The 24,612-nt window shown below is 42.6% G+C and overlaps 1 protein-coding gene across 2 annotated transcripts; it reads left to right on the top strand.

Moving 5' to 3' along the window:
* Nucleotides 1–268: 268 nt before the first annotated feature.
* Nucleotides 269–19,735, top strand: LOC106564723 (dual specificity mitogen-activated protein kinase kinase 7). Of its 2 annotated transcripts, XM_014131011.2 has the most exons (12): nucleotides 269–669; nucleotides 4,987–5,034; nucleotides 8,982–9,129; nucleotides 9,302–9,368; nucleotides 9,575–9,688; nucleotides 11,147–11,266; nucleotides 11,382–11,489; nucleotides 11,718–11,897; nucleotides 12,122–12,202; nucleotides 13,103–13,245; nucleotides 13,399–13,444; nucleotides 13,675–19,735. In XM_014131011.2, the coding sequence occupies exons 1-12, from the start codon at nucleotides 546–548 to the stop codon at nucleotides 13,813–13,815; spliced, it is 1,320 nt and encodes a 439-aa protein (XP_013986486.1). In that variant the 5' UTR covers nucleotides 269–545; the 3' UTR covers nucleotides 13,816–19,735. The 2 variants fall into 2 exon arrangements, with proteins under 2 accessions (XP_013986486.1, XP_013986487.1); XM_014131012.2 differs by lacking the exon at nucleotides 4,987–5,034 and having other exon boundaries at nucleotides 271–669.
* The last annotated feature ends 4,877 nt before the right edge of the window (nucleotides 19,736–24,612 follow it).

The raw sequence follows: 24,612 nt of genomic DNA, 5'->3' as shown, positions 1-24,612 counted from the left end.
CAAAGCTTGACAAAGTTTTACAACATGCTATTCCAAACATGCAAGCAAGCCAATTTCCAATGGAAATGTGTGACCTGAGATTGTTTCAAACAGGGAGGGCATTGGGACATCAGCCGTCCCTGTCTGTATAGTCCACAAGAGAGGGAGTCTACGCTCGATGGTGCCAAAGAGGAAGAGGCGAAGCGAGAGGATTTACTCCGCCCAAAATCTGTCCGGGTGAGATAAGCCCTTTTTCTGTACGGAGGTATATGAGAGTGTCGGAAGTTGATTTACGTTAGGCTTATTTGATCGAATAGAAGTTTCGTAATGTTTAGGCTATTACACATATATTGATATAAGTGGATGAACGTGGCATTCTGGCAACTTTGAGAAAAACGACTTAGTTGTGCTTGTTAACACTCGTATATGCCCTCTCATTGGCTAGAATGGTCCCACCTGATCGCGCCTGCCTTCAATCATTGAGGGCATATATTTCCATCGTTAAAGTGGTCACTCGGTTATCTACTCAAATATAATATATCATCGATAGTGTTCAGTTTTTCAAGATGTCGTCGCTGGAACAGAGACTCTCCAGAATCGAGGAGAAACTAAAGCAAGAAAATAAAGAAGCTCGTAGAAGAATTGACCTCAATATCGACATGAGTCCACAACGTTCACGTCCGAGGCCAAGTGAGTATCCTTGGGGGAGTCGGTAACGGAGAGAGAACAGGGAAAATAAACGAAAGGAGAGGCAGAGAGAGGGGGTGTAATAGGGATATGCTGCTGCTGTTAGTTAACATGCTAACAAGCTAAATGGATAAACAAATACCCCAGCTCGGGACGTTTCCCTGCCCAGAGGTGTCATGCGTGAGCATGTATATAACATATCACATAAACTTTTTGAAACTATGTAAACCAGCATTTGATATCAGTGCAACGTTGTAACAGAAACAACTCAATTTAAATCCCGAACTGTGTCTTGGTTCTGTCCTATCAACTGCTGGCTAGCAGCTAGCTCTAGCAGGCCTTATCATCCATCCGTCAGACAATTTGTTGTTAATTTCTCGGCACGGAACAATTAGCTGTCTTCAGTATTTGACATGTATATCTGGTCTAATATGGTTCATTAAGCAGACATGGCTTGTGTGTGTGTGTATACATTTCTAGCGAAACTCCCAGTATGATTTTGACCGAGTCAATGTTGTTAGTAGCCAGTTAAGCTAACGTTAGCTTTTCGAGCTAACGCAGCTTGCCAGTTAGTTGCGTGAACAAACTTGTCAGCTATAACGTTCAAGATAGCTTGCAAGCTACCCCTGAAAATGGCTCTTGTCACGTCCAAAAATTGCACGAGTATTGTGGTGTTAGTAACTACAACACTAAACAACAGCTGTTATCTTGTCGGGTGTTTCCATTTTCTAAACCAATTTATCTTCTGAGTTCGTGCTACTAGGTGACCTAAACTGGGACATGCTTAACACCTCGGCCATCCTACAATCTAAACTTGATGCCCTCAATTTCACACAAATGATCAATGAACCTACCAGGTACAAATCCGTAAACACGGGCACCCTCATAGATGTCATCCTAACTAACTCGCCCTCCAAATACACCTCTGCTGTTTTCAATCAAGATCTCAGCAATCACTGCCTCATTGCCTGCATCTGTAATGGGTCTGCGACCAAACGACCACCCCTCATCGCTGTCAAACGCTCCCTGAAACACTTCTGCGAGCAGGCCTTTCTAATCGACCTGGCCGGGGTATCCTGGAATGACATTGACCTCATCCCGTCAGTAGATGATGCCTGGCTATTCTTTAAAAGTGCCTTCCTCACCATCTTAAATAAGCATGCCCCACTCAAAAAATGTAGAACTAGGAATAGTCCTTGGTTCACTCCAGACCCGTCTGCCCTTGAGCAGCACAAAAACATCCTGTGGCGTTCTACATTAGCATCGAATAGCCCCCGTGAGATGCAACTTTTCAGGGAAGTTAGGAAGAAATATACACAGGCAGTTAGGAAAGCTAAGGCTAGCTTTTTCAAACAGAAATTTGCATCCTGTAGTGCTAACTCAAAAAAGTTCTGGGACACTGTAAAGTCCATGGAGAATAAGAGCACCTCCTCCCAGCTGCCCACTGCTCTGAGGCTAGGAAACACTGTTACCACTGATAAATCCACTATAATTGAGAATTTCAGTAAGCATTTCTCTACTGCTGGCCATGCTTTCCACCTGGCTACCTCTACCCCGGTCAACTGCCCGGCACCCTCCACAGCAACCCGCCAATGCCCCCACCATTTCTCCTTCACCCAAATCCAGATAGCTGATGTTCTGAAAGAGCTGCAAAATCTGGACCCATACAAATCAGCCGGGCTAGACAATCTGGACCCTCTGTTTCTAAAATGATCTGCTGAAATTGTTGCAACCCCTATTACTAGCCTGTTCAACCTCTTTCGTATCGTCTGAGATTCCCAAAGATTGGAAAGCTGCCGCGGTCATCCCCCTCTTCAAAGGGGGTGACACTCTAGACCCAAACTGCTACAGACCTATATCTATCCTACCCTGTCTTTCTAAGGTCTTCGAAAGCCAAGTTAAACAGATTACCGACCATTTCGAATCCCACCGTACCTTCTCCACTATGCAATCTGGTTTCAGAGCTGGTCATGGGTGCACCTCAGCCACGCTCAAGGTCCTAAATGACATCATAACCACCATCGATAAGAGACATTACTGTGCAGCCGTATTCATCGACCTGGCCAAGGCTTTCGACTCTGTCAATCACCACATTCTTATCGGCAGACTCAACAGCCTTGGTTTCTCAAATGACTGCCTCGCTTGGTTCACCAACTACTTCTCAGATAAGAGTTCAGTGTGTCAAATCAGAGGGCCTGTTGTCCGGACCTCTGGCAGTCTCTATGGGTGTGCCACAGGGTTCAATTCTCGGGCCGACTCTTCTCTGTATACATCAATGATGTTGCTCTTGCTGCTGGTGATTCTCTGATCCACCTCTACGCAGATGACACCATTCTGTATACTTCTGGCCCCTCTTTGGACACTGTGTTAACTAACCTCCAGATGAGCTTCAATGCCATACAACTCTCCTTCCGTGGCCTCCAACTGCTCTTAAACGCAAGTAAAACTAAATGTATGCTATTCAATCGATCACTGCCTGCACCTGCTCGCCCGTCCAGCATCACTACTGTGGACGGCTCTGACTTAGAATATGTGGACAACAACAAATATCTGGGTTTCTGGTTAGATTGTAAACTCTCCTTCCAGACTTACAAAATTAAATCTAGAATCGGCTTCCTATATCGCAACAAAGCATCTTCACTCATGCTGCCAAACATACCCTCGTAAAACTGACCATCCTACCAATCCTCGACTTCGGTGATGTCATCTATAAAATAGCCTCCAACACTCTACTCAACAAACTGGATGCAGTCTATCACAGTGCCATCCGTTTTGTCACCAAAGCCCCATACACTACCCACCATTGCGACCTGTACTCTCTCGTTGGTTGGCCCTCGCTTCATACTCGTCGTCAAACCCACTGGCTACAGGTTATCTACAAGTCTCTGCTTTATCTCAGCTCACTGGTCACCATAGCAGCACCCACTCGTAGCACGCGCTCCAGCAGGTATATCTCACTGGTCACCCCCAAAGCCAATTCCTCCTTTGGTCGTCTTTCCTTCCAGTTCTCTGCTGCCAATGACTGGAACGAACTACAAACATCTCTGAAGCTAGAGACTCATATCTCCCTCACCAGCTTTAAGCACCAGCTGTCAGAGCAGATCACTGCACCTGTACATAGCCCATCTGTAAACAGCCCATCTATCTACCTACCTCATCCCCATACTGTATTTATTTATTCATCTTGCTCCTTTGCACCCCAGTATCTCTACTTGCACATTCATCTTCTGCACATCTACCATTCCAGTGTTTAATTGCTATATTGTAATTACTTTGCCACCATGGCCTATTTATTGCCTTAACTTACCTAATTTGTACTCACTGTATATAGACTTTTTGTTTTCTTTTGTTCTACTGTATTATTGACTATGTTTTGTTTATTCCATGTGTAACTGTTGTTGTATGTGTCGAATTGCTATGCTTTATCTTGGCCAGGTCGCAGTTGCAAATGAGAACTTTTTCTCAACTAGCCTACCAGGTTAAATAAAGATAAAATGTCTGATAAGCCGTAATTTGTTTTGCATGAATGCTGTTGTCATATTTTGGACATGATGGATATTTCTTTATTTCGGCAGTCTTGAACATCTTTGGCAGATAATGTTTTGGTCATAATGTAGACGAACACATCTGGCAGAATGTGTGGGCATAATATAACTGGTTAGCTAGAGACTTTGCCACCAAAATGCACCATGTGGAATTTATCCCAACAGCCCCGATTTAGGATCAGCCGATATGAAGGTCAAACATTTCAAACAGACTCCTGCCCAATGCTTATGGGTGAATTTCACCTTGCACCATTCAATGCCAGCCACGTTCAGTGTAATGTGGTGATATGGGTACTCAACCCTATGCTGATAGTGGTGGTGTTGTCCTGAGGTCAATTTCTATACTTTTCAATCAAGGTATTTGATGCGTTTTCTTCTCACTTATTTTCCCCACCAAATCTGACAACATGAATGATCCAGTGGGGTTTGCGTTACAACCAGCCTCATTGGAAAGCTAACGGCGTGGGAAAGCAAAGATGGTGTGGTAATGCCTCCCTCTTATCTTTGACGAGCTCAGCATTTGAGGTGCTAGTGTTTTTTTTTATTTTCGCACACATAGCATATCAACTGGTGTATCTGAGGTGCTCTTGATTGATTGAACCTTCCTTCATTTTGTTTTGTGTGCGTGTGTTAGTATGGGGTTGTAGTTCATTGGTATGTGTGTGGTAGTTTATTGGTGAGTCTCTGTGGGTGTTAGACAGGGTATGTGTGAGTGAGTACCTGGCACTGAACAGTGCAGTAATGTGTACGTGTGTATTTTCTCTCCTCTGTCCAGTCATCGTGATCCAGCTCAGTCCTGCTCCAGCTCCTTCCCAGCGTGCAGGTATCATTCAATCATCGCTCTCTCTCTCTGCCACTGCACCCTCCATCCTTCCCTCTCTTTCTCACAATCCATTCTTTATCCCTCCCCTTACTCTCCTATCTCTCCCCGTCTCCATGTCACTACTCCTATTCAACAGCAAGGGAACATTTCATCCTCAGTAGCTCAGAACAGAACGACGCTAGTAACTTCATACATTCTTCAGATGGTTTCACCAAACATGAATGACTGGCCTGAATGATACCTTACCAGCGCTTATACATTATCCTTAGATTTGAATGTAGGCCTAAATTAATTGCAGTACACAACACACAGCCAATGTATTCTCCTCTCACAACATATGTGTAATAGGCTAAGGCTATTGTTGTGTAAAATTGATATTTAGCCCTCAATTGTGTACAGCGCACCCTAAAATATTCAAAGACTATTCTGACCCGTTTTTTTTTCTCCAAGTGGCCATTTGCACTATATCCCCAGTTGGTCGCCACTCTCACCTGCACTCTAATCTCATTCTCCCTCCATCTTTCCATCCCTTCTTCTCTGTGTGTGAATGCCAGTGGCAGGGCAGTGTGTATGCCTGGGTCTGCGTGTGTGTGTGAGGATATTATTAACCCCTGTTTTGCTGGATGCAGAGACACGGTGCATGTGGCTTCCTGCACGGTTTTTATTACACAGTCTAATCCAGCATACCACCACCGGTTGGTCTGCAGGAGTGCTGCTGTTGCCAAATCTGACCACCTCTTCCTCTTTTCATGTCTGAAGACTTGTCCTTCAGTCTGTCTGTTTGTCTGTCATGTCTTCCATCCAGGCTGGGTCTGTGTCCAAGCTGGCATTCTCTTTGCTCTGCAGTTCAGGCTGTCTAACAGGTCAATTTCTGTCTCTCTTGTTGTGCATCTGTCGGTCTGTTTCTTCCATGCTCTCTTTCTCAGGGTCAGATAGTTGGCGCACAAAGAACACTAAGCATTCTCTCCTGGTCTCCTGGCATCCCCCTTGCAGTGGCACTGTCAATTGCCAGAGGTGCCTAAGTGGCTGCTGTGTGTGTGTCTGTCTGGATCTAGCTGTGTGGAGGACTGTCTGGTCTTTGCCAAACCAAGAATTGCCTGAGTCCACTACTAACCCCCACTAACCGATTCTCTCCAGTGAGCAGGTCCTGGCTGCAGGTGATTGAACCAGGATTAAAAGCTACTGCCTGGCATTGGTGCATTTTTCTCTTGAAAAGGCATTTTAAAAAACTGCTCAACACTACCTCGTTGCTTTGAAAACCTCAAACAAACAAAAGGCTCCAAAGGTGCCCTTTGCCAAATGGCCCCATTCACAGATTAGGAATGGTGCGCTCTTCACACAGTGTATAAAACATATATGAATTGATTTCATCTGAAGAAAATACATTGAATGGTCTGAACTGAGGGTTGGGGGGGATTTTGGAGTCCTCTCCATGTCCTCTTCGTGGTGGTCTCTGAGGTCAGAAATCACTGAGAGAGCTCCAATGTTCTGCGGCCGAGGGTCCACTCCATTTGGTGGTGCTGCTAGCTAGATACTGACTGAGCAGCAGTCTGAATGCATGGTCTGTTTCTGTGGTTGCATGGCGGGTCAAAGCTAACACTACTCTCGTAGCTGGTCTCCACTGCTCAGTGCTCACCCTGTCTATATCACTTTGAAGTGTTGTCTCCTTGAACAATAACACTTTTTGCCTTTGTGTCAAATTATGAAGTAAAAATGGATCGATTAAACAAGTCTTCAAGTTCAATTGAAGTTGTTTACCTATGCTTTGCTAATATACAGGTTAAGGGTTGTCTTGCTATTGCTAATACTTGAGGAATGTCTTGTCGAAGTGTTTGTATTGTGGTCTATAGACATTCACAGCCGACCTCTGGAGACTGAACTGATATCGTTCTACTTACACTGCCCTGCTCTGTCTGTCCGTCAAGGTCAAATTGAGCATGGACTGCTTTCATTCACTCCTTTCGAATTCTGAATAGAAACATGAAGTCCCAAATGGTACCATTTCCCCTTATCGTGCACTACTTTTGACCAAGGCCCATAGTGCACTAAATGTGTACAAATTGAGAGGCAATGGGTGAGACCTTGAAGTAGAATGACACTGAATTTTATAAGCCAACCTATACAGTGCATTCAGAAAGTATTCAGACCCCTTCACTTTTCCCACATTTTGTTACGTTAGCCTTATTCTAAAATGTTGTTTTTCTTCAATCTACATAATACCCTGTAATGACAAAGCAAGAACTGTTTTTGTAGAATTTTTTGCAATAAAAAAAATTGCTGATATCACATTTCATGTAAATTTTCAGACAGTTTACTCAGGACTTTGTTGAAGCACCTTTGGCAGCAATTACAGCCTCGAGTCTTCTTGGATATGACGCTACAAGCTTGGCACACATGTATTTGGGGAGTTTCTCTCGTTCTTCTCTGCAGACCCTGTCAAAGCTCTTTCAAGTTGGATGGGGAGCGTTGCTGCACAGCTACTTTCGGGTCTCTCCAGAGATGTTCGATCGGGTTCAAATCCAGGCTCTGGCTGGGCCACTCAAGGACATTCAGAGACTTGTCCAGAAGTCACTCCTGCGTTGTCTTGACTGTAAGGATCTCGCTGCACTTTGCTCCATTCATCTTTCCCTTGATCCTGACTAGTTTCCCAGTCCCTGCCGCTGAAAAACATCCCCACAGCATGATGCTGCCACCACCATGCTTCAACGAATGGATGGTGCAAGGTTTCCTCCAGACGTGACGCTTGGCATTTAGGCCAAAGAGTCCAATCTCTGTCTCATCAGACCAGAGCATCTTGTTTCTCTGAGAGTCCTTTAAGTGCATTTTGGCAAACTCCAAGCAGGCTGTCATGTGCCTTTTACTGAGGATTGGCTTCCGTCTGGCTACTCTACCATAAAGGTGGAGTGCTGCAGAGATGGTTGTTTTTCTGGAAGGTTCTCCCATCTCCACAGAGGAACTCTGGAGCTCTGTCAGAGACCATCAGGTTCTTGGTCACCTCCCTGACCAAGGCCCGACTGCTCCGTTTGGCTGGGCAGCCAGCTCTAGGAAGAGTCTTGGTGGTTCCAAACTTCTTCCATTTAAGAATGATGAAGGCCGCTGTGTTTTTCGGGACCTTCAATAATGCAGACATTTTTTCATACCCTTCCCCAGATCTGTGCCTTGACATAATCCTGTCTCGGAGCTCTACAGAAAATTCCTTCGACCTCAGGGCATGGTTTTTGCTCTGACATGCACGATCTGCTGTGGGACTTTTATATAGACAGGTGTGTGCCTTTCCAAATCATGTCCAATCAATTGAATTTACCACAGGTGGACTCCAATCAAGTTGTAGAAACATCTCAAGGATGATTAATGGAAACAGGATGCACCTGAGCTCAATTTCGAATCTCATAGCAAAGGGTCTGAATACTTATGTAAATAAGGTATTTCTGTTATTTTTTTTAATACATTTGTAAAAATGTCTAAACCTGTTTTCGCTTTGTCATTATGGGGTCTTGTGTGTTAAGGAAAATTGTTTATTTAATCCATTTTAGAATAAGGCTGTAACATAATGTGAAAAAGTCAAGGGGTCTGAATACTTTCTGAATGCACTGTAGACCTGTAACTGTCAGTGTGTTTTGAATAGCCCGTCAGTGACAGGGAGTTAGCAGAATCCCAGTGCTCCAATGCTATTTGGCTTCCTTTCCTTAGGTCTCTCTCTGTCACTGTTTGGTCAAAGAGCAAGATAGATTCCACTTCAATGCTGTAAGATCAATGATCATTAAGATGAGAGATGAGGAAAGAAGAGTGGAATTGATTACATTAACACTAGCCTGGGTGTCAGACGACGACAAGTTTCCTAAAGCAGAAACGGTCTAAAACAGACTGGCCCCAGGCTAATAAAGGACAGCCCCGGTCTTCTTTTACCTTCCCTTCTTTATGATCCTCCTCTCCTGCTCCCCCCCCAGCTCTTCAGCTGCCCCTGGCTAACGACGGAGGGGGGAGTCGCTCTTCGTCCTCTGAGAGCTCACCCCAGCACCATTCCTACCCCAGCCGCCCGCGACACATGCTCAACCTGCCCACGCCACAGTACGGCCTGGTGAAGAGCCTGGAGAAGTAAGACAAACGGAGCATACACACACATGCATGATCAGATGCACACGGAGCATTCATGTAATGGAAAGGGATACAGAAAGTAAAAAAAAAAAAAAAAAAGACGCTTCCATTCACACACATTCGTCAAATGACACACCTAACCTTTTTGTGTGTCTGTGCCGTGTCCCCTTAGTGCAGAGATAGACCAGAAGCTGCAGGAGATCATGAAACAGACAGGCTACCTAAAGATCGACGGCCAGGTAAGGGACTATATCATTGCCTGAAGTTATTTTGTTTTTTGTATTTCTCTCTACTCATTAAAATAATGTGCTGTATTGACAAGGAGATGCCATTATAACTGGATATCATACACAGAGCATTATGGGTACTGTAGTACATCATGCTACTTATGCCATGTATGTTTGTCATTGACATGTTGTGATTCGTCACCTGTTCCCCTTCTCAGCGGTACCCAGCCGAGGTCAGTGACTTGATCAGCGAGGGGGAGATCGGCAGCGGCACGTGCGGTCAGGTGTTCAAAGTGCGCTTCAAGAAGACGGGCCACGTCATCGCCGTCAAAGTAAGCCTTGTCCTCCAACCACAGCTTGTTGGCATTAAGACAATATACAATAGTACCGGATTGCATTTTAAACAGGCAGTCTGGAAGCGCGTTACATTGTCTGGCAGGGGGTCACTTCACTTTCATTATAAGCACCTCATGTCTTGAGGATGGAAAAGTCTGTCCATCCGGCCTCTGCTCTGTTTCTGTTGTCCTGGATGCATTGTCTTGTTGCAATTTGACACTTACGATACACTATATTTTATTGTCCATTTAGATGGATATTAATTTAGTGGTGTCAGCATACAAACACAACATATTACATGCAGTACAGAACTGGAACGTTAGTACACGTTTTCACATATTCAATGTCTCTGCGGCCTACTGTCTGACTGTGTATTGGGCCTGCATCTGTCCTATATCCCACTGTTCGATAGCCTAGTGGCATGAAACTAGCCTTGCTCCTATTCTTGCTGAACAGTGGGAACCTTAATCGCCTTCCAGAGGGCAGCAGCTCGAAATGTTAGGCCTATTCTGTTATGCAAGTGCTGTGTGGATGTTCTATTGCCATAGCATTGGTTTTTCCTACTGTGGCAGAACACATAATTCCATAGCAGCCGATTTGGCCAGAGGATATAACTGTTGGAGGCAGCCCTGGGCTGTTTGTCAGTTCAGTATCGCTGTTCTTTTTTTCTATCGGTTTCTCTCTGGGTTTTGGCTTCCATTGTTTATCCTCACACAATGATAGTAATTATACTGTATCGTCACCGCTACAATTAAGCATTGTTAAATCCCCCCCCCTGTTTATCTTAACTGTTTAACTATTAGGAAGTCAGTCACTACTAGTCTATGGGGAGTTGCTTACAATGCTTTTTCTTGGTATACACAGTTATGGTTACAAGCACAAACAACATGGCCTACAGGGATAATGGCAGACACTGGAGCTGTAAATGATCTATTATAGCGATGCAATTTAATATGTAGAATGCTATTGTCTTTTTCAGCCTTAACTGGCTGGTATAAACATTATAATCAGTGTGTTCTGTTAAAATACATAGAGGTAGGCCTATCTTTCAATCATATACAGTTTCACTTTTCACCATCTGGTGACTATTTGGATGGGGGGTGGGAATAGGTTTGGATGCGAGGGGGGGTAGTTTTGGTTTGGATGGGGCTGTGAGATGCTGGAAACAGCTGATATTCTGGAGTGAGGTAGGTTATTATGGTTACCCAGACAGATTGGACCATGAAGCACTTATAGTGGATAATCCCCTTTAAATCTCCTTTTTAGTGTAGGATTAGTCCTAATCGGTGTCCGGGAAACCGGCAGTATGTGATTGGCTAATGGTTAAGTGCTAGACAGGTGTGCGGGGTGGGCGGCGTTGTAAATTAGTGATGCCATCCAGTTGCTTGAAGTTCTCCCTCAACTAAAATATCAACGTTGAATATTGATGACTGATTTATTGTGTGCGTCACCAGCAAATGCGCCGGACAGGAAACAAGGACGAGAACAAGAGGATTCTGATGGATCTGGATGTTGTGCTGAAGAGCCACGACTGCCCTTACATCATCCAGTGCTACGGTGCCATAGTTACCAACGTGAGTCACACGCACAGATCATTTAGTATGTCACACCATTTAAACCATATTGTAGCAGTTTCACTGTTCTGTTTAAAATGCCAATGTTATGTGACTGACTGTGATTGGTCCTCAGACGGATGTGTTCATCGCAATGGAGTTGATGGGGACGTGTGCTGAGAAACTCAAGAAGAGGATCCAGGGGCCCATCCCTGAACGCATCCTGGGCAAGATGACTGTAGCAGTGAGTCTCTCCATCTCATCTATTATCTCTTGCTCTCTTATACCCTCAATTCAGGCTTTGAACAGAAACTCAAGTTCTGAATAAGAAATTGCCCTTCATTTTCAATTACGATTCTTTATGTTCAGTTCGTCTCCTGAATTTAGTTCAAATGGAATTGACCCCATCCCGTAAAAGGTTTGTTCACCTTCTCTTCAATGTAGTAGTGTGTTACCCTTTGTGTGTCTACAGATCGTATCGGCTCTGCTGTACCTGAAGGAGAAGCATGGTGTGATCCACCGGGATGTGAAGCCCTCCAACATTCTGTTGGACAACAAGGGCCAGATCAAGCTGTGTGACTTTGGCATCAGCGGACGACTCGTCGACTCCAAGGCCAAGACCCGCAGCGCCGGCTGTGCTGCCTACATGGCTGTGAGTCACCTTGGTGGACACACACACACACACTACCATTACACTCTACCATGTTTAACCTACCGACGTGAAGGCTGCCATTTTAAAGCACCACTATTTTTCCACCTGGGTTGCACATAAAAATGCTGAATTCTGCTGTCCTCTGTAAATGTTTTTAATTTCCCTTTGTATTGGTACAAGAAATACAGTTTCCCCCTAACCGAAGCCTGTTTCTGTGTCCCCAGCCTGAGAGAATAGACCCCCCAGATCCCAGCAAGCCTGACTATGACATCCGAGCAGACGTCTGGAGCCTGGGCATCTCTCTGGTAAACCACCTACACTACTACATCACACCCTATTCCCTATGTAGGGCACTTCTTTTGGTCAGTCCTGTGCCTTCGTACGTGGCACTGGCCAAAAGTTGAGAGCTTTACCTACCTTCTACGCTTTGACAGTTCTCAATGTCCCGTCATCCATCTGAAAGGATCAAAAGCCATTTGGTAGGCTTGGTGGACTTTCCGCCATGTTGTTTACACCCATCCAGCTTTTCACATCTTCAAGGGAGCATGAAATGGTGTCTAGGTTTACGTATGGTGTCCAATTTACGTAGCGACATCATGAACATTCTGTCGCCCGACATCAAACTTGTCATTATGGAAAAGTATAAACACACAACGATGTCAGCAATCCGGTGCTCAAAATAGCATTCCTTCTCTATTTTAAGGGCAGTAAATTATGTTTTTAAAAGTGAATTCAGTAAATGTCAACCTAGCAAGCCAGGCAACTAAAAGCAATTTTCTAAACAATGTTTTGGTTCGTTAGCCAGTTCAAATAATGACCAGAGTATAGCTGACAACGTCTTAACTTTAGCCACTTTTTATTCCTATAATAATGAAAATAAACTCAACACTATTATTTACAAGGTAATGGTATACGTACAGAAAATAACTTCCTGCCACAGTGTGACGAAATAAGTTGGTCATTGTATCTGAGAATTTTAGGACTCATACATCAACTCACAAGGATTTGGTTAGGCTGCTGTGGCAGTCTGGTAACCACAACAACGGACATAGCGGTAGTCACAACAAGAAAACTGAGTCACAGCGACGGCCTACAGACATTCCACTGTAGTATAAATGTAAAAGTCGTTCTAATTGTCTACAGACATGTTGTTAGACCAAGTATAAACTGGCCTTAACGCTGTAATGTGTCACCTCGGCCTGCAGGTGGAGCTGGCCACAGGACAGTTCCCCTATAAGAACTGCAAGACTGACTTTGAGGTCCTGACCAAAGTGCTGCAGGAAGACCCTCCCTCGCTCCCCCTCAGCATGGACTTCTCCCTCGACTTCCAGTCCTTCGTCAAAGACTGGTGAGACAAAACACACTGACTCATTGAGAGAGTTTATTATATATTTCTGCAGTCTTACTGCTCTCAAAACCAGTCTCTACTGACAGTACAGTTGCTAAGTAATATCAAGTGCTTTTTGTCAATTTTTACGTCATTGACTGCCTCTTTCCACAGCCTCACAAAGGATCACAGAAAAAGGCCAAAATACCACAAGCTGCTCGTAAGTCTCTCCTCTCCAGCTCTTCACACACTGATTAACCACCACCACTCTAAATCGTTATTAGGGATTACAAGAAAGAGACAAAGGGAAGAATGTTGTCTAAATTAAATGTTTAGTAGAATAAAAAATCTGTACATTAGAGAAAGTGAATGGACGCAGTGTTCTAACTCTACTCTCTTCTGCCCTTCCCCTCCCTCTCATTGTTATCCCTCTGTCTCCCCCTCCCCCAGGAGCACAGTTTCATTCGGCGCTATGAGGTGCTGGTGGTGGACGTGGCGGGCTGGTTCCAGGCGGTGATGGAGCGCACTGAGTCGCCGCGCAGCAGCCAATGTTACAGCCAGCACCAGCTCCACTCGCTGTTCAGCAGGTAGCCCCCGGCTACTGGAGCCTGCAGCCGGGAGACCCCGGAGAGGGATGGAGACACGGAGTAGGCCTATAACCCTAGACAGACAGACTGGCTCGGTGAATTGATTGATTGACTGATTGAGTCTGGATCAGGACAGACAGACACGCGGGAGAGTAGAGCTTCACACTGTAGTTAGGCGTCGTCAGAAGTCATATCAGCACATGTACATTATCATCGTGAACACCTCGGCACATACTGTAGGTTACTCTAATGCATGCTCACTTTTCCATCCATTAGATACTGACGTACCGTAGTGATACTGTAAATGCATTTGTGTTTAAACGCATACAGAAATACTACTCACTCACTAGTCATATCTCACGCGCCTGTATAATCTTGTTCAGTTCCAGCTCAGGCCCTAGTCATAGCTACGGGGTCTGACAACAGAGTAGTCAATACACACTGGAGCTAATTTCTGCTACATCATGTAGTGTTAAGACAATGTAAAAGTCCCTACGGCAAGCCCAGAGGCCCAGTTTCATCCGCAGTGATGGCTAGGCTCAGAAGTGGAAGGTTCAGTGCAAAATTCAGCCGGGTGTTTTATTTCTATACTTACTCTTCAACAGGTTGTGTATGAGTGTGTGTGTGTACTAAGACACAAGTGTACGCTCACTATTATGGATGGCATATAGCTGTCCCACTGTAGCTCTAACAGACCAACTAGACCCGCTGTATTTGTTTCAGTCTGGATTCAGTCTGGTTTTTAACCATAGTTTTGAAAATACTATAGATGACAGAAACATTAACTTTGATTCAAATGCTTAGAGAGAATATCAACAAGTACATGTTCTAGCAGCTTTGAATTGGGAAAAACTGCAAAAAATACGAAAAAAGTAGGGTTATGCATAGCTCTGTAGAAAAGGTGTTTTGTATTTATTTTCAGTTCAGGATGGTTTTGAGTGGAACTGGATAATAGGTGGAGGGATACAGAGGAGGAGAAAAGGATGAGGGGAGAGGACAACAAAAGTCTGCCTTTTATCGGACTTGGTTTACTGTATTTACCCCAGCTGTTGTGGAGAAACTCAGTCAGGGAAACTGTACTGCCAGGTAGATGAGATTTAAAGCAGTGTTGCTTATTGTTGAAGAGAAGTGTTACAAAAGAAAACCGTTTGGAGGGGAGGCGTGAGTTATTTTTGTCAAGAGACAGGAGCTTGCCCTTTTACAAATAATACAATAACATATTTTTGGCTGTGGAGCATTTCAACCCTCCCTCTCTGCTCTTTCTCAATGGCACTCAGACACTCACCCTCATCTTTCTTTCATTCTTTCTGCTGTTCCATCTTTTAGAGGCTCCACAGTTTTGTCAAACCAAAGGTGGTAGTTGTCGGGTTGAGGGTGTCACACAAGGCCCTCTCGTTGCTCCTGACTGTTGCCTTCCCTCCTGCAGGGCCAGAGCCAAAGCCAGGTAGAGAAGACTACCCCCCCCTAGCATTAGGAGTTTGCAAGATGTCACTGACAGATCTGGGATCAAACTTCCCCAACACACACCAAGCCAAATCCTATGCTAGACACAGACACGATAGGAGAGGGAGATCAACGGTATGTCAGAGAAATGGAGAGAGGGAACCGGAAACGTCGACTATGAATATGTGCAGAAGAAGAGCTAGGGAGAAGCAAGATGAGGAAAGAGTTGGATTAAAAAGTATTTGGGATGAAAGGATGAGGTGAAAAGGAGCGGAGGAAGAGAAGGATAAGAAAGTGAGACAGGAGGTCAAGAGGGGTACACGACAGAAAGTTAAGGGCCGTCTCGAGCTAGTGAGGGAGAGTGACTGAGCAGAAAAGTGAGTGTTTTGATAACCGAGAGATGTAAGGAGAGATATTTTGGAGCCCTAAATTCAGCCATAGGCAGGCAATGGATCAGATGCTAAAGCTAGCTGGACATTGTAAAAGCTTTCAATGGTGTTGCACCAATATACCAATTATGATTTTTAGGGAGTGAATTAGGATTTGTTTTGATTGTTTGCTGTTCTATTCATTATTGTATCTTTCATAAAATATTTAATTATTTATTACATTGCTACTACTGCTGCTAAATTTTTGCTTTAGACTCTGCTGTCGATAATTGTCCCCCAAAGGACAAATGCTTATCTTTTTAAACCAAATAAGTGAAGTAATGCAATGTCTTTACAAATACCAAATACAGAAAAGCATGTCTGATGGTGAATGGTGTGAGGGAACACTGACAGAGAGCTAAACCTATAGATGAGTAGCATAGGTTAACGTCACTAAACTAATCCACACAGATGATGTACACCTCACACGTATCTAACAATGTAATAGTATGTTGTAGTCACAATTATATCGCACTACAGCACCGCAAAGTCTAGTCGTTATTAGTGAAGGAGTGTCCGTCTGTCCGTCCTGACCTGTGAACCTTGACCTTTTGCTCCCTGATCTTGGACATTGTAGTCCAGGGTCACCCTGATTTAGAATGGTCTGTCTGTCTGTCCGTCTGTCTGTCCGTGGGCCTCCTGGAAGCTCGACCCTTGACGTTACACACCAAAGGTGTCATCAACGAAAACGAGTTATTGATCTTCTAATTGATTACTAGGACTACGATATATTCAGAGTTTCTCTGTAGCTAGTGAGGGATAGGGGAAGGGGGTGCTTTAGGGGTAGCAATGCCTGTGTGTGTAGAATACAGGGAGAGACTTGTACTCTGACAAAGCCTGGGCACAGCAATCACACCCACTCAGCCAGACAGACCTATTTACTGTGTAAACTGGTACTGTAATAAGCCACTGCTCACCATCACCAAGTCTTGGGAGAGTTCAGGAGATTGGCTGTGTTGCAGGTAGAATATACATGGTTCTCTTATCGTTGTGGAATAGAGAACAGTGTTGGTTCTTTGCGTTATGTTTGTCTTTGCCCTATAGGCAATCAGGTAGTAATGACAGACACATTATTATACAATCTAGGCTGCCTGGCCCACTTGCTAAAACAAAGTTTTAAAATACTGACTTTATGTATTTCTATTAGTACTATTTACATGCTCTCTACCTCTTGGGTTGTCCAAAATCACTAGAAAGTGCACTCTATTCCCCCAGTCTTGGCTGTCCAGTGCTGTGTCAGACCCAGTCTCCCACTGTCAACTTTCTCTTTTGTTTTGCTGTTATCTGTTTATAAGCACACACACGTGGTTTGAAAACACCTGACAGGTGACTGTGCCACTCTTCACCTTTCTGAAAACAGCAGGAACTTTTTGTTGTTGTTGGTTTAGTCCATAACCGAATGACTTGGGTGTTTTTAGTAGTGTGTTCGTAAAATGTATAATAATAAAAAAAAAGTTTGAATACTAATTCTAACCCATTGCCAAGGACAGCGGTGGCGCGCCACACACACACACCAAATGTAGGCTATAGACAGTATGTCCACAGTGGTGATGATTGACTGCCGTTTAGTGGCTTTGTGTGTTCTTAGCAGGCAGTGGCAAAGCCAGCGCTGTTAAAGATGTACTCTGGTAGGGTGCCTCTGAAATCACACCATATGTTGTGCATTACTTTATCACCAGGGCTCATAAGACCCCTGGTCAAAAGTAGTGCACAATGTAGTGACTAGGGTGCCATTTTGGATGCACGTAGTCTGCTGCTGCGCTGTACCTTGGGGGTGGGAGGGTGTGTCATCGGCCCATCTGTAAGTAAAACCAAATATCATTTTCACTATGCAGTCATTCAAATCTGTCAGCTTGCTGTACGTTAGGGAGTCCTCCTGTATATAAACATATGGTGATGAAACTGGACTTGGTGACCAATATGAGATCTTCTCCCTAGTACGGTTGAAATCATGCCTTCAGCTAGTCCAGAGGGAAAATGAGTAAAGTGAGAGACGTGTTTTTGAGTGAGCTGACTATTTAAGGATTGTATTGGGGTTGGGGTGGAGCCGTAGGGTTGTAGTTTTTGGGGTGGGTTAAATGGGGTTTGTAGTTTGGGAGTTGTTAGTCCAATGCTGTAAGTATATCAATTGCATGTTATTGTCGCTGATGTAACTGCTATTGATTTTAGATTATGTTTGGGGGGGGGCACAACTATCTTTATTTATAATTTTTTTACATATTCTTTTTTTGCCAAATGTTTAATTGTTTACTTAGGAAAAGACACTTTTGCCTTTATGTTCTCTTGACTTGTTTTCAATCTGCTATTTGCAATATACATTTTTACTTGTATTGTCGTTTAGTTGGTTTCATGGCGAGAATGAGTTGTCATTTGTGTAGATCTTAGCAACAGACCATTTTGTCTTTTTTTTGTCTGTTCTTAAATGTGCCGTGTGTCTTTCATTCAATTAGCTGTGAGGATGGATGGAGGGCAAGGTCTGTGTACCAAAAGTCTATGATTATTATTCACCTTTTTCGTCCATTTAAAAAGAAACATTTTTACAACTTTTATTATATTCAGGGAAAAGATGACACCAAATTGAATAAATACATTTCCAGATGATCCTAGAGAGTGGTTGAGATGGCAAGGGTGTGACAGTGTAGTTGAAGTCTTCTTTCTGTCGTTCCGGAACGCCGGGGTCAAAGTTGTCTTTTTCTCGCAAAGCGGAGCGATCACATTCACTGCTCCGTTTAGCCACTTCACGCTGTGTCGCTGTGAAACCTTGGTCCTCCGATATCCTCTTAACTGAATTTGTTTTATTTCTTTCAATGATCAAAATATAACGATTGATGTTTCTCGGTTTAAATCTTTTGTGCCATTTTATTTTTTTATTTCTACCCAGAAGTCCCACTTTGTTTTTGTGGTTCTCTGATGCTGTATTAAGCTGTATGGTCAAACTAATTTGACTACTTTTGAAATGTCACCCTATTCCCAAAATGGTGCACCTAAAGTAGTGCACTACATCGGGAATGGGGTGCCATTTGAGACGAAGCCAATGAGAGAGCGTCTTATTAATGCTGAAATAGTCATGAATGGCGTTTGCACTTGGGCAGTTTTTGAGTCGGGTTGGGAGCTCTTTCGGGTTGCAGACGTCCAGTTTGACCAATCCCAGACCTGCGACTGGCAGAAAAAAACTGATTTCAACAATGTATATGTATTTTCACTATTTATTTATTAGTCTGTTTTTATATATATTTTAAGCCAAACAAGACACACATGGTAATGAGAATTGTCTGTCATTGGCCTTGCCGTTGATACAAAAGCCAAATATCAAACCACACTAACCCACAGGAAACATTGCTATTATAATGGAGTGGTTTATTAAAGTCTAGATGCTGTATGCTCTTTTAGTACTGGCTTGGCTGAGCTGTAGGATGTCTGGCTTCATGTTTGTGTACTTTAGTGTGTGTGCACTCATTTAATTGAAATCCTGCTCAGTCAAGCCAAACAGAGGTTATGGTTTATATCTTAACATTTACAACATGGGTGGTATTAAAGAAAGTGCTATGCTAACAACCACTTAAGTTAGCTCCTACTGTTTGAAACTTGGATTGGTTTTACACAAGTAATGAATTATCCTTCTGAAACAGACTAGCAGTCAACGTTTTACGCATACTATGACTGAAGTAATAGTTTTCTATTCCGAAGTGGACTGATTGGCTCGTATTTAACCTGCACTCTTGTAGCGAGGTGGAAACCGTTGGTAAAGAATAATTTGCTTGTTCCCTAGGGTTTCTAAATGCAGTATTGCATGACTTGCTCGATTTGAAAGTGGAAAATGGTGTACTTTTTCCATCTCCATTGCAATTCCATGGCTTTTTGTTTGTATGTATAACTCAAAGGGTTTGTTCTGACGGTTGTATCAATCTACACAGCTACTGTCTCACTCTGCTTTTCGCTGTCTTTTCATTTTCCGTTTCATTTCCTGTATTTCAAACAGAATAAATGCCATTATATTGTGAATACCTCAGGATTTTTTTGGAGACAAATCAAATAAAGAAAAGAAAAGTTGCAGAGATGTGTTACATGAGTCCTTATTGCCTGAAGCCTGCCTGCCTCTTATGACTCAAACCAATGTTAGTTTTTATAAAGCTTAAGCATATTGTTGTATTTTCAGTAGGAGTCCTACAAATAGATTGGGAAAAGTTGTACTTTTTGTAAAGCATGAAACATTCCTTATTAGATGATCTTCATGTCAATTGAAAACTAGAATGTTAGACAAATGCATTAAATTAAACCTTCCTATTACATTGTGTATAACATTTTGTGAATTTAACATTGATCATGATCGAGCTACTGAAAAAAACACTGCAACGTAAGGCCAAACAATGTTGATTTACTGTTTAATGGATGCCCCTGTTGACGCTATTCTACTTTTGACACAAATGGGGTCAAAAACTGAGGTCCTATAAAAATGTCTATGTAGTGAGGTTGAACTTTTTTTACAAAGCTAACTTTTTGATTTGCTTGCTTGCCTCATCAAAAAAGATGTTAACAGTTTAAGTCTGTATGGCCTAACCTCCAGATACATTTAGGCTACTCAGACCAGAGGACATGTCATTAGAATGGTCTGGCTCAAAAGGATGGTAGGTCCCACAGTTTACTTTTAATAACCATTATGCACTGTATTAAGTTTAGGCAACATCACGGAATAGTCATTCCGTGTAGTGTAGCCGTCCATTCTCACATGAGATTTGGCAGTACAATAATATTAGTCAAAATAACACTTGTCATCTGAGGGTAAAAACAAGGTAGGTATTAGCAATGCTTTCCATAAGAGGCTAAAATGTTCTTGACAAGGGCCACAAATTTGGTTAGTCCAGGAAGTATCAACTATCAAACGAAGCTGCTGCTCCTTGGTCCAGTCAGGAAACTTTTTCTTGATCTTTTTGATGAAATTTACGAGAATCTCAGTGCCTTGTTTGAGATGTTCCTGACCTCCCCATTCTCCATTTGTAGTGTGGTTGCCACCGTTTGGAGTAACATCAACCTAGGAAATATATGATGGAAATCAATGGACAGCATTTTGCTTATATTGTAATCAGAAGAGGATGGTGGGAGGAACTATAGGAGGACGGGCTCATATTAATGGCTGGAATGGAATTAATGGAACAGTGTCAAACACATGGAAACCACGTTTGGCTCTGTTCCATTCTAGCCATTACAATGAGCCTGTCCTCCTATAGGTCCTCCCACCAGCCTCCACGGTAATCTCATTCAAACATGGCACTCAGCATCAAACTAAGGTAATGGAAACAGAAATAAGATTAACAACTTTATTAAGCTATAAATTCCATTCATAGCTCTCCAATCTGGGCTTCGAAGGCATGATTCATACCTTGGACACCACGGATGTATTCATTAGGCACCAAGTGGAAGAAAACAGAGGGACTACCTGGATTTGTCCAATAAGAAAGCTGCCTTTTTTTTCTTTTCCGAAATGCTTTGTGCTGCCTGCCCTTATGAATACGACCCAAGTGACTAGAATTCTTTGGCCAATCAGCGACTTCAATCAATTAATTATACTCTGAGTGCCTATCTGCATAAACCCAAAGGACTTTCCATGGTCCCCCCAGCCATTCTTGTCCAGTATTGCTCTCCCACCTCTGGACTCTTGAGATGATGCCGCAGATGATAGCTGGGTCTATTTCATACTTTTCCCCCACCTTTTTGATAATGGCCTTGTACTTCATTACGTCATTCTCTCAGATGCATGCATCTTTGTTAGGTTCTAATTCTGAGAGTAAAAACTCACCGGACACTACGAAAGCTTAAACCATGTTTATTCTACACAGAGGGTCAATACAGCTGCATTAGACAAAGACATGGTTTCACCCGTGGTAGTATACATACTAGAGGTCGACCGATTATGATTTTTCAACGCCGATACTGATTATTGGAGGACCAAAAAAGCCGATGCCGATTAATCGGCAGATTATTATTAAAAAAATGTTTTATATGTGTATATATATATATATATATACACACACACACACACACACACACACACACACACACACACACACACACACACACATAGCTCTGAAGTGACAACGATACTGAAGAGTCTGCTTAGGAGACAAATACTCTCAACTGTTTGAATAATAAAAATAGAGTTTAAGTTACCTGTGATGAATGCTGAAAACAAAAACTGTAATTTCTATATGCAGGAAATCCTACTTTAATAATGGGCATGGTAAGAATTGACTACCAAAGTGCGAGTCATAATTCCCATGACACCTTCTAGCAAAATCTGAAAAGCGGTTCCTTCATTTATTCCATAGGATATTTTTAGATTAATTTAAAATAAGGTCTGTGTTTGGTTTAGGCTTACACCACCTTGCCAATTTTATAACTGTGTAGATATCCATAGGATATAACTCTGATCAATATAAGCGAAGATACATTTTTTTGTAGAGTGGATTTATGAAAATATGTTGACAAACGTTACCTAGTGAGATTTAAACGGGTATCAAAACGCCGAGGCGGTTTAAGCACAAAACACAGACCTTATTTGAAGTAGATCAAGACATTCTCTATGGAAGACATGAACGGTAAAATAACGAAGGAACCCCTTTCAAGTTCAGCCGCATCTAATGGGTGGTATCCATAAGTCTAAATATTCCTGTTACATCGCACAACCTACAATGTTATTTCATAGTTCCGTAAAATTCTGGCAAATTAGTTCGCAACGAGCCAGATTCTGTATACCCTGATTCTGCGTGCAACGAAAGCAAGAGAACTGACACAATTTCACCTGGTTAATATTGCCTGCTAACCTGGATTTCTTTTAGCTAAATATGCAAGTTTAAAAATTTATACTTCTGTGTATTGATTTTAAGAAAGGCATTGATGTTTATGGTTAGGTACAGTCGTGCAACGATTGTGCTTTTTTTTCGCAAATGCGCTTTTGTTAAATCATCCCCGTTTGGCGAAGTCTGCTGTCTTTGTTAGGAAGAAATAGTCTTCACAGTTCGCAACAAGCCAGGCGGCCCAAACTGCTGCATATACCCTGACTCTGTTTGCAAGAGAAGTGACACATTTTCCCTGGTTAAAAGAAATTAATGTTAGCATGCAATATTAACTAAATATGCAGGTTTAAAAATATATACTTGTGTATTGATTTTAAGAAAGACTGATGTTTATGGTTAGGTACACGTCGGAGCAAAGACAGTCCTTTTTCGCGAATGCGCACCACATCGATTATATGCAAAGCAGGACAGGCTAGATAAACAAGTAATATCATCAACCATGTGTAGTTAACTAGTGTTTATGATTGATTGATTGATTTTTTATAAGATAACTTTAATGCTAGCTAGCAACTTACCTTGGCAACGTAAAGCAGGTGGTTAGAGCGTTGGGCTAGTAAACGTAAGGTTGCATCCCCAAGCTGACAAGGTAAAAATCTGTTAACCCACCGTTCCTAGGCCGTCATTGAAAATAAGAATGTGTTCTTTAACTGACTTGCCTAGTTAAATAAAGGATTAAAAATAATAATAATAATAATAATAATAATTAAAAAAAATAAAAAATCGGCAAATCGGTGGCCAAAAATACCGATTACCGATTGTTATGAAAACTTGAAATCGGCCCCAATTAATCGGCCATTCCGATTAATCGGTCGACCTCTAATACATACCCCACTTTGGGTGGAGTCTCCTCCTTATCGCTAAACATTGCATCCTTATTGCTAGGCAGGGAGCTGAGTGATCTGGGCCTTAAACGGTTCGTCCCTTTATCAGTACTGCCACGTGATCGTTTCCCCTGCACTCAGCCCCTCCCAAGCTTCATTACGGCACCCCTCATGTCTATTTTATAACTAATGATTAATAATAGTTAAAGCTCAGAAACCAAACCTATCACTTTATATAAATTGACTTAGTAACAAGGCAACAGTAAACATGTCATCCCCCACGAATGATGCAGCGACCCCCTTGTGCCAATTGAGATATCACGTAACAAATTTATTAAAGATGTTTTACAAATATTAAACACAGTTACACCATTTGACAGCACTGATTAAAGCTTATCCAGTTTTGTGTTTTCTCTTAAAAAATCTTGAAGCTGGAGGATACTCAAAATTATACACTAAGTGCAGCTGGGAGCTTTTGCAAGAACCTGTCGCAAAAATGTAACCGTTAGGTACTGACTTCCTCCTCACATAGTCGCACCACTTCTTTCTCCCTGAAACTGAAGCCTCAGTTATATCCACCAATCTGATTGTGCATGGACAGTGTATTTTTAAATATGGTGTACATGGATTTCCCCTCTCTATAGTGTGCTTGATTTACAGGAAGTCACAGCTCTGTCCAGAAATAACCAAGCATGGGTAGCTGCTAGTGATGGGTCGTTTGCAAATGAACAGCTCTTTTTGAATGGCTCTTTTTGGTGAAAAGAGCCTCACTTGGCTGCCTGATTAGCATACTTTTACTATTTGCAACCTAGTCTCAGAGCATTTCGTATTATTCTGTACGTGAATCCGAAACACTCCATTTAGTATGAAATATTAAGTTTTGTAAGGAATATATTCATTTGTGGATGTCCCCATTTAGTATGATATGTTACGTTTCGTATGGTAAGAATTACAATTCGTATTATATTTTACAAATTTGCAAAACTTACAATATGTTACAATTGGAAAACATATTATATGTTGTGAATTTTTGCTAGCTGGCTAACGTTAGCTAAGCTAGGGTTAGGGTTAAGGGAAGGGCTCGCTAAATGGGTTAGGGTTAGAGTTAGAGGAAGGGTTAGCTAACATGCTAAGTAGTTCAAAAGTAACTAAAAAGTAGTAAGTAGTTGAAAATTTGCTCAAGTTCCCGGCCTTTCATCGTCCAAACAGACGTCTCTGGAACTGGACTGGGAGCCGTGAGAGGCATGGGCATAAATGT

The sequence above is a fragment of the Salmo salar genome, chromosome ssa12, assembly GCF_905237065.1.
Source record: "Salmo salar chromosome ssa12, Ssal_v3.1, whole genome shotgun sequence".
Taxonomy (NCBI): domain Eukaryota; kingdom Metazoa; phylum Chordata; class Actinopteri; order Salmoniformes; family Salmonidae; genus Salmo; species Salmo salar.
Note: the sequence above shows the minus strand (reverse complement) of the source record. Positions and strands in the feature narration are given on the sequence as shown.

What these genes read in the sequence shown, in the direction of transcription:
- LOC106564723 (XM_014131011.2), top strand. Translation starts at nt 546, where the DNA reads ATGTCGTCGCTGGAACAGAGACTCTCCAGAATCGAGGAGAAACTAAAG. An exon ending in ACGTTCACGTCCGAGGCCAA is followed by an intron (nt 670 to 4,986) that starts GTGAGTATCCTT and finishes TCCTCTGTCCAG; the next exon opens with TCATCGTGATCCAGCTCAGT. An exon ending in CTGGTGAAGAGCCTGGAGAA is followed by an intron (nt 9,130 to 9,301) that starts GTAAGACAAACG and finishes GTGTCCCCTTAG; the next exon opens with TGCAGAGATAGACCAGAAGC.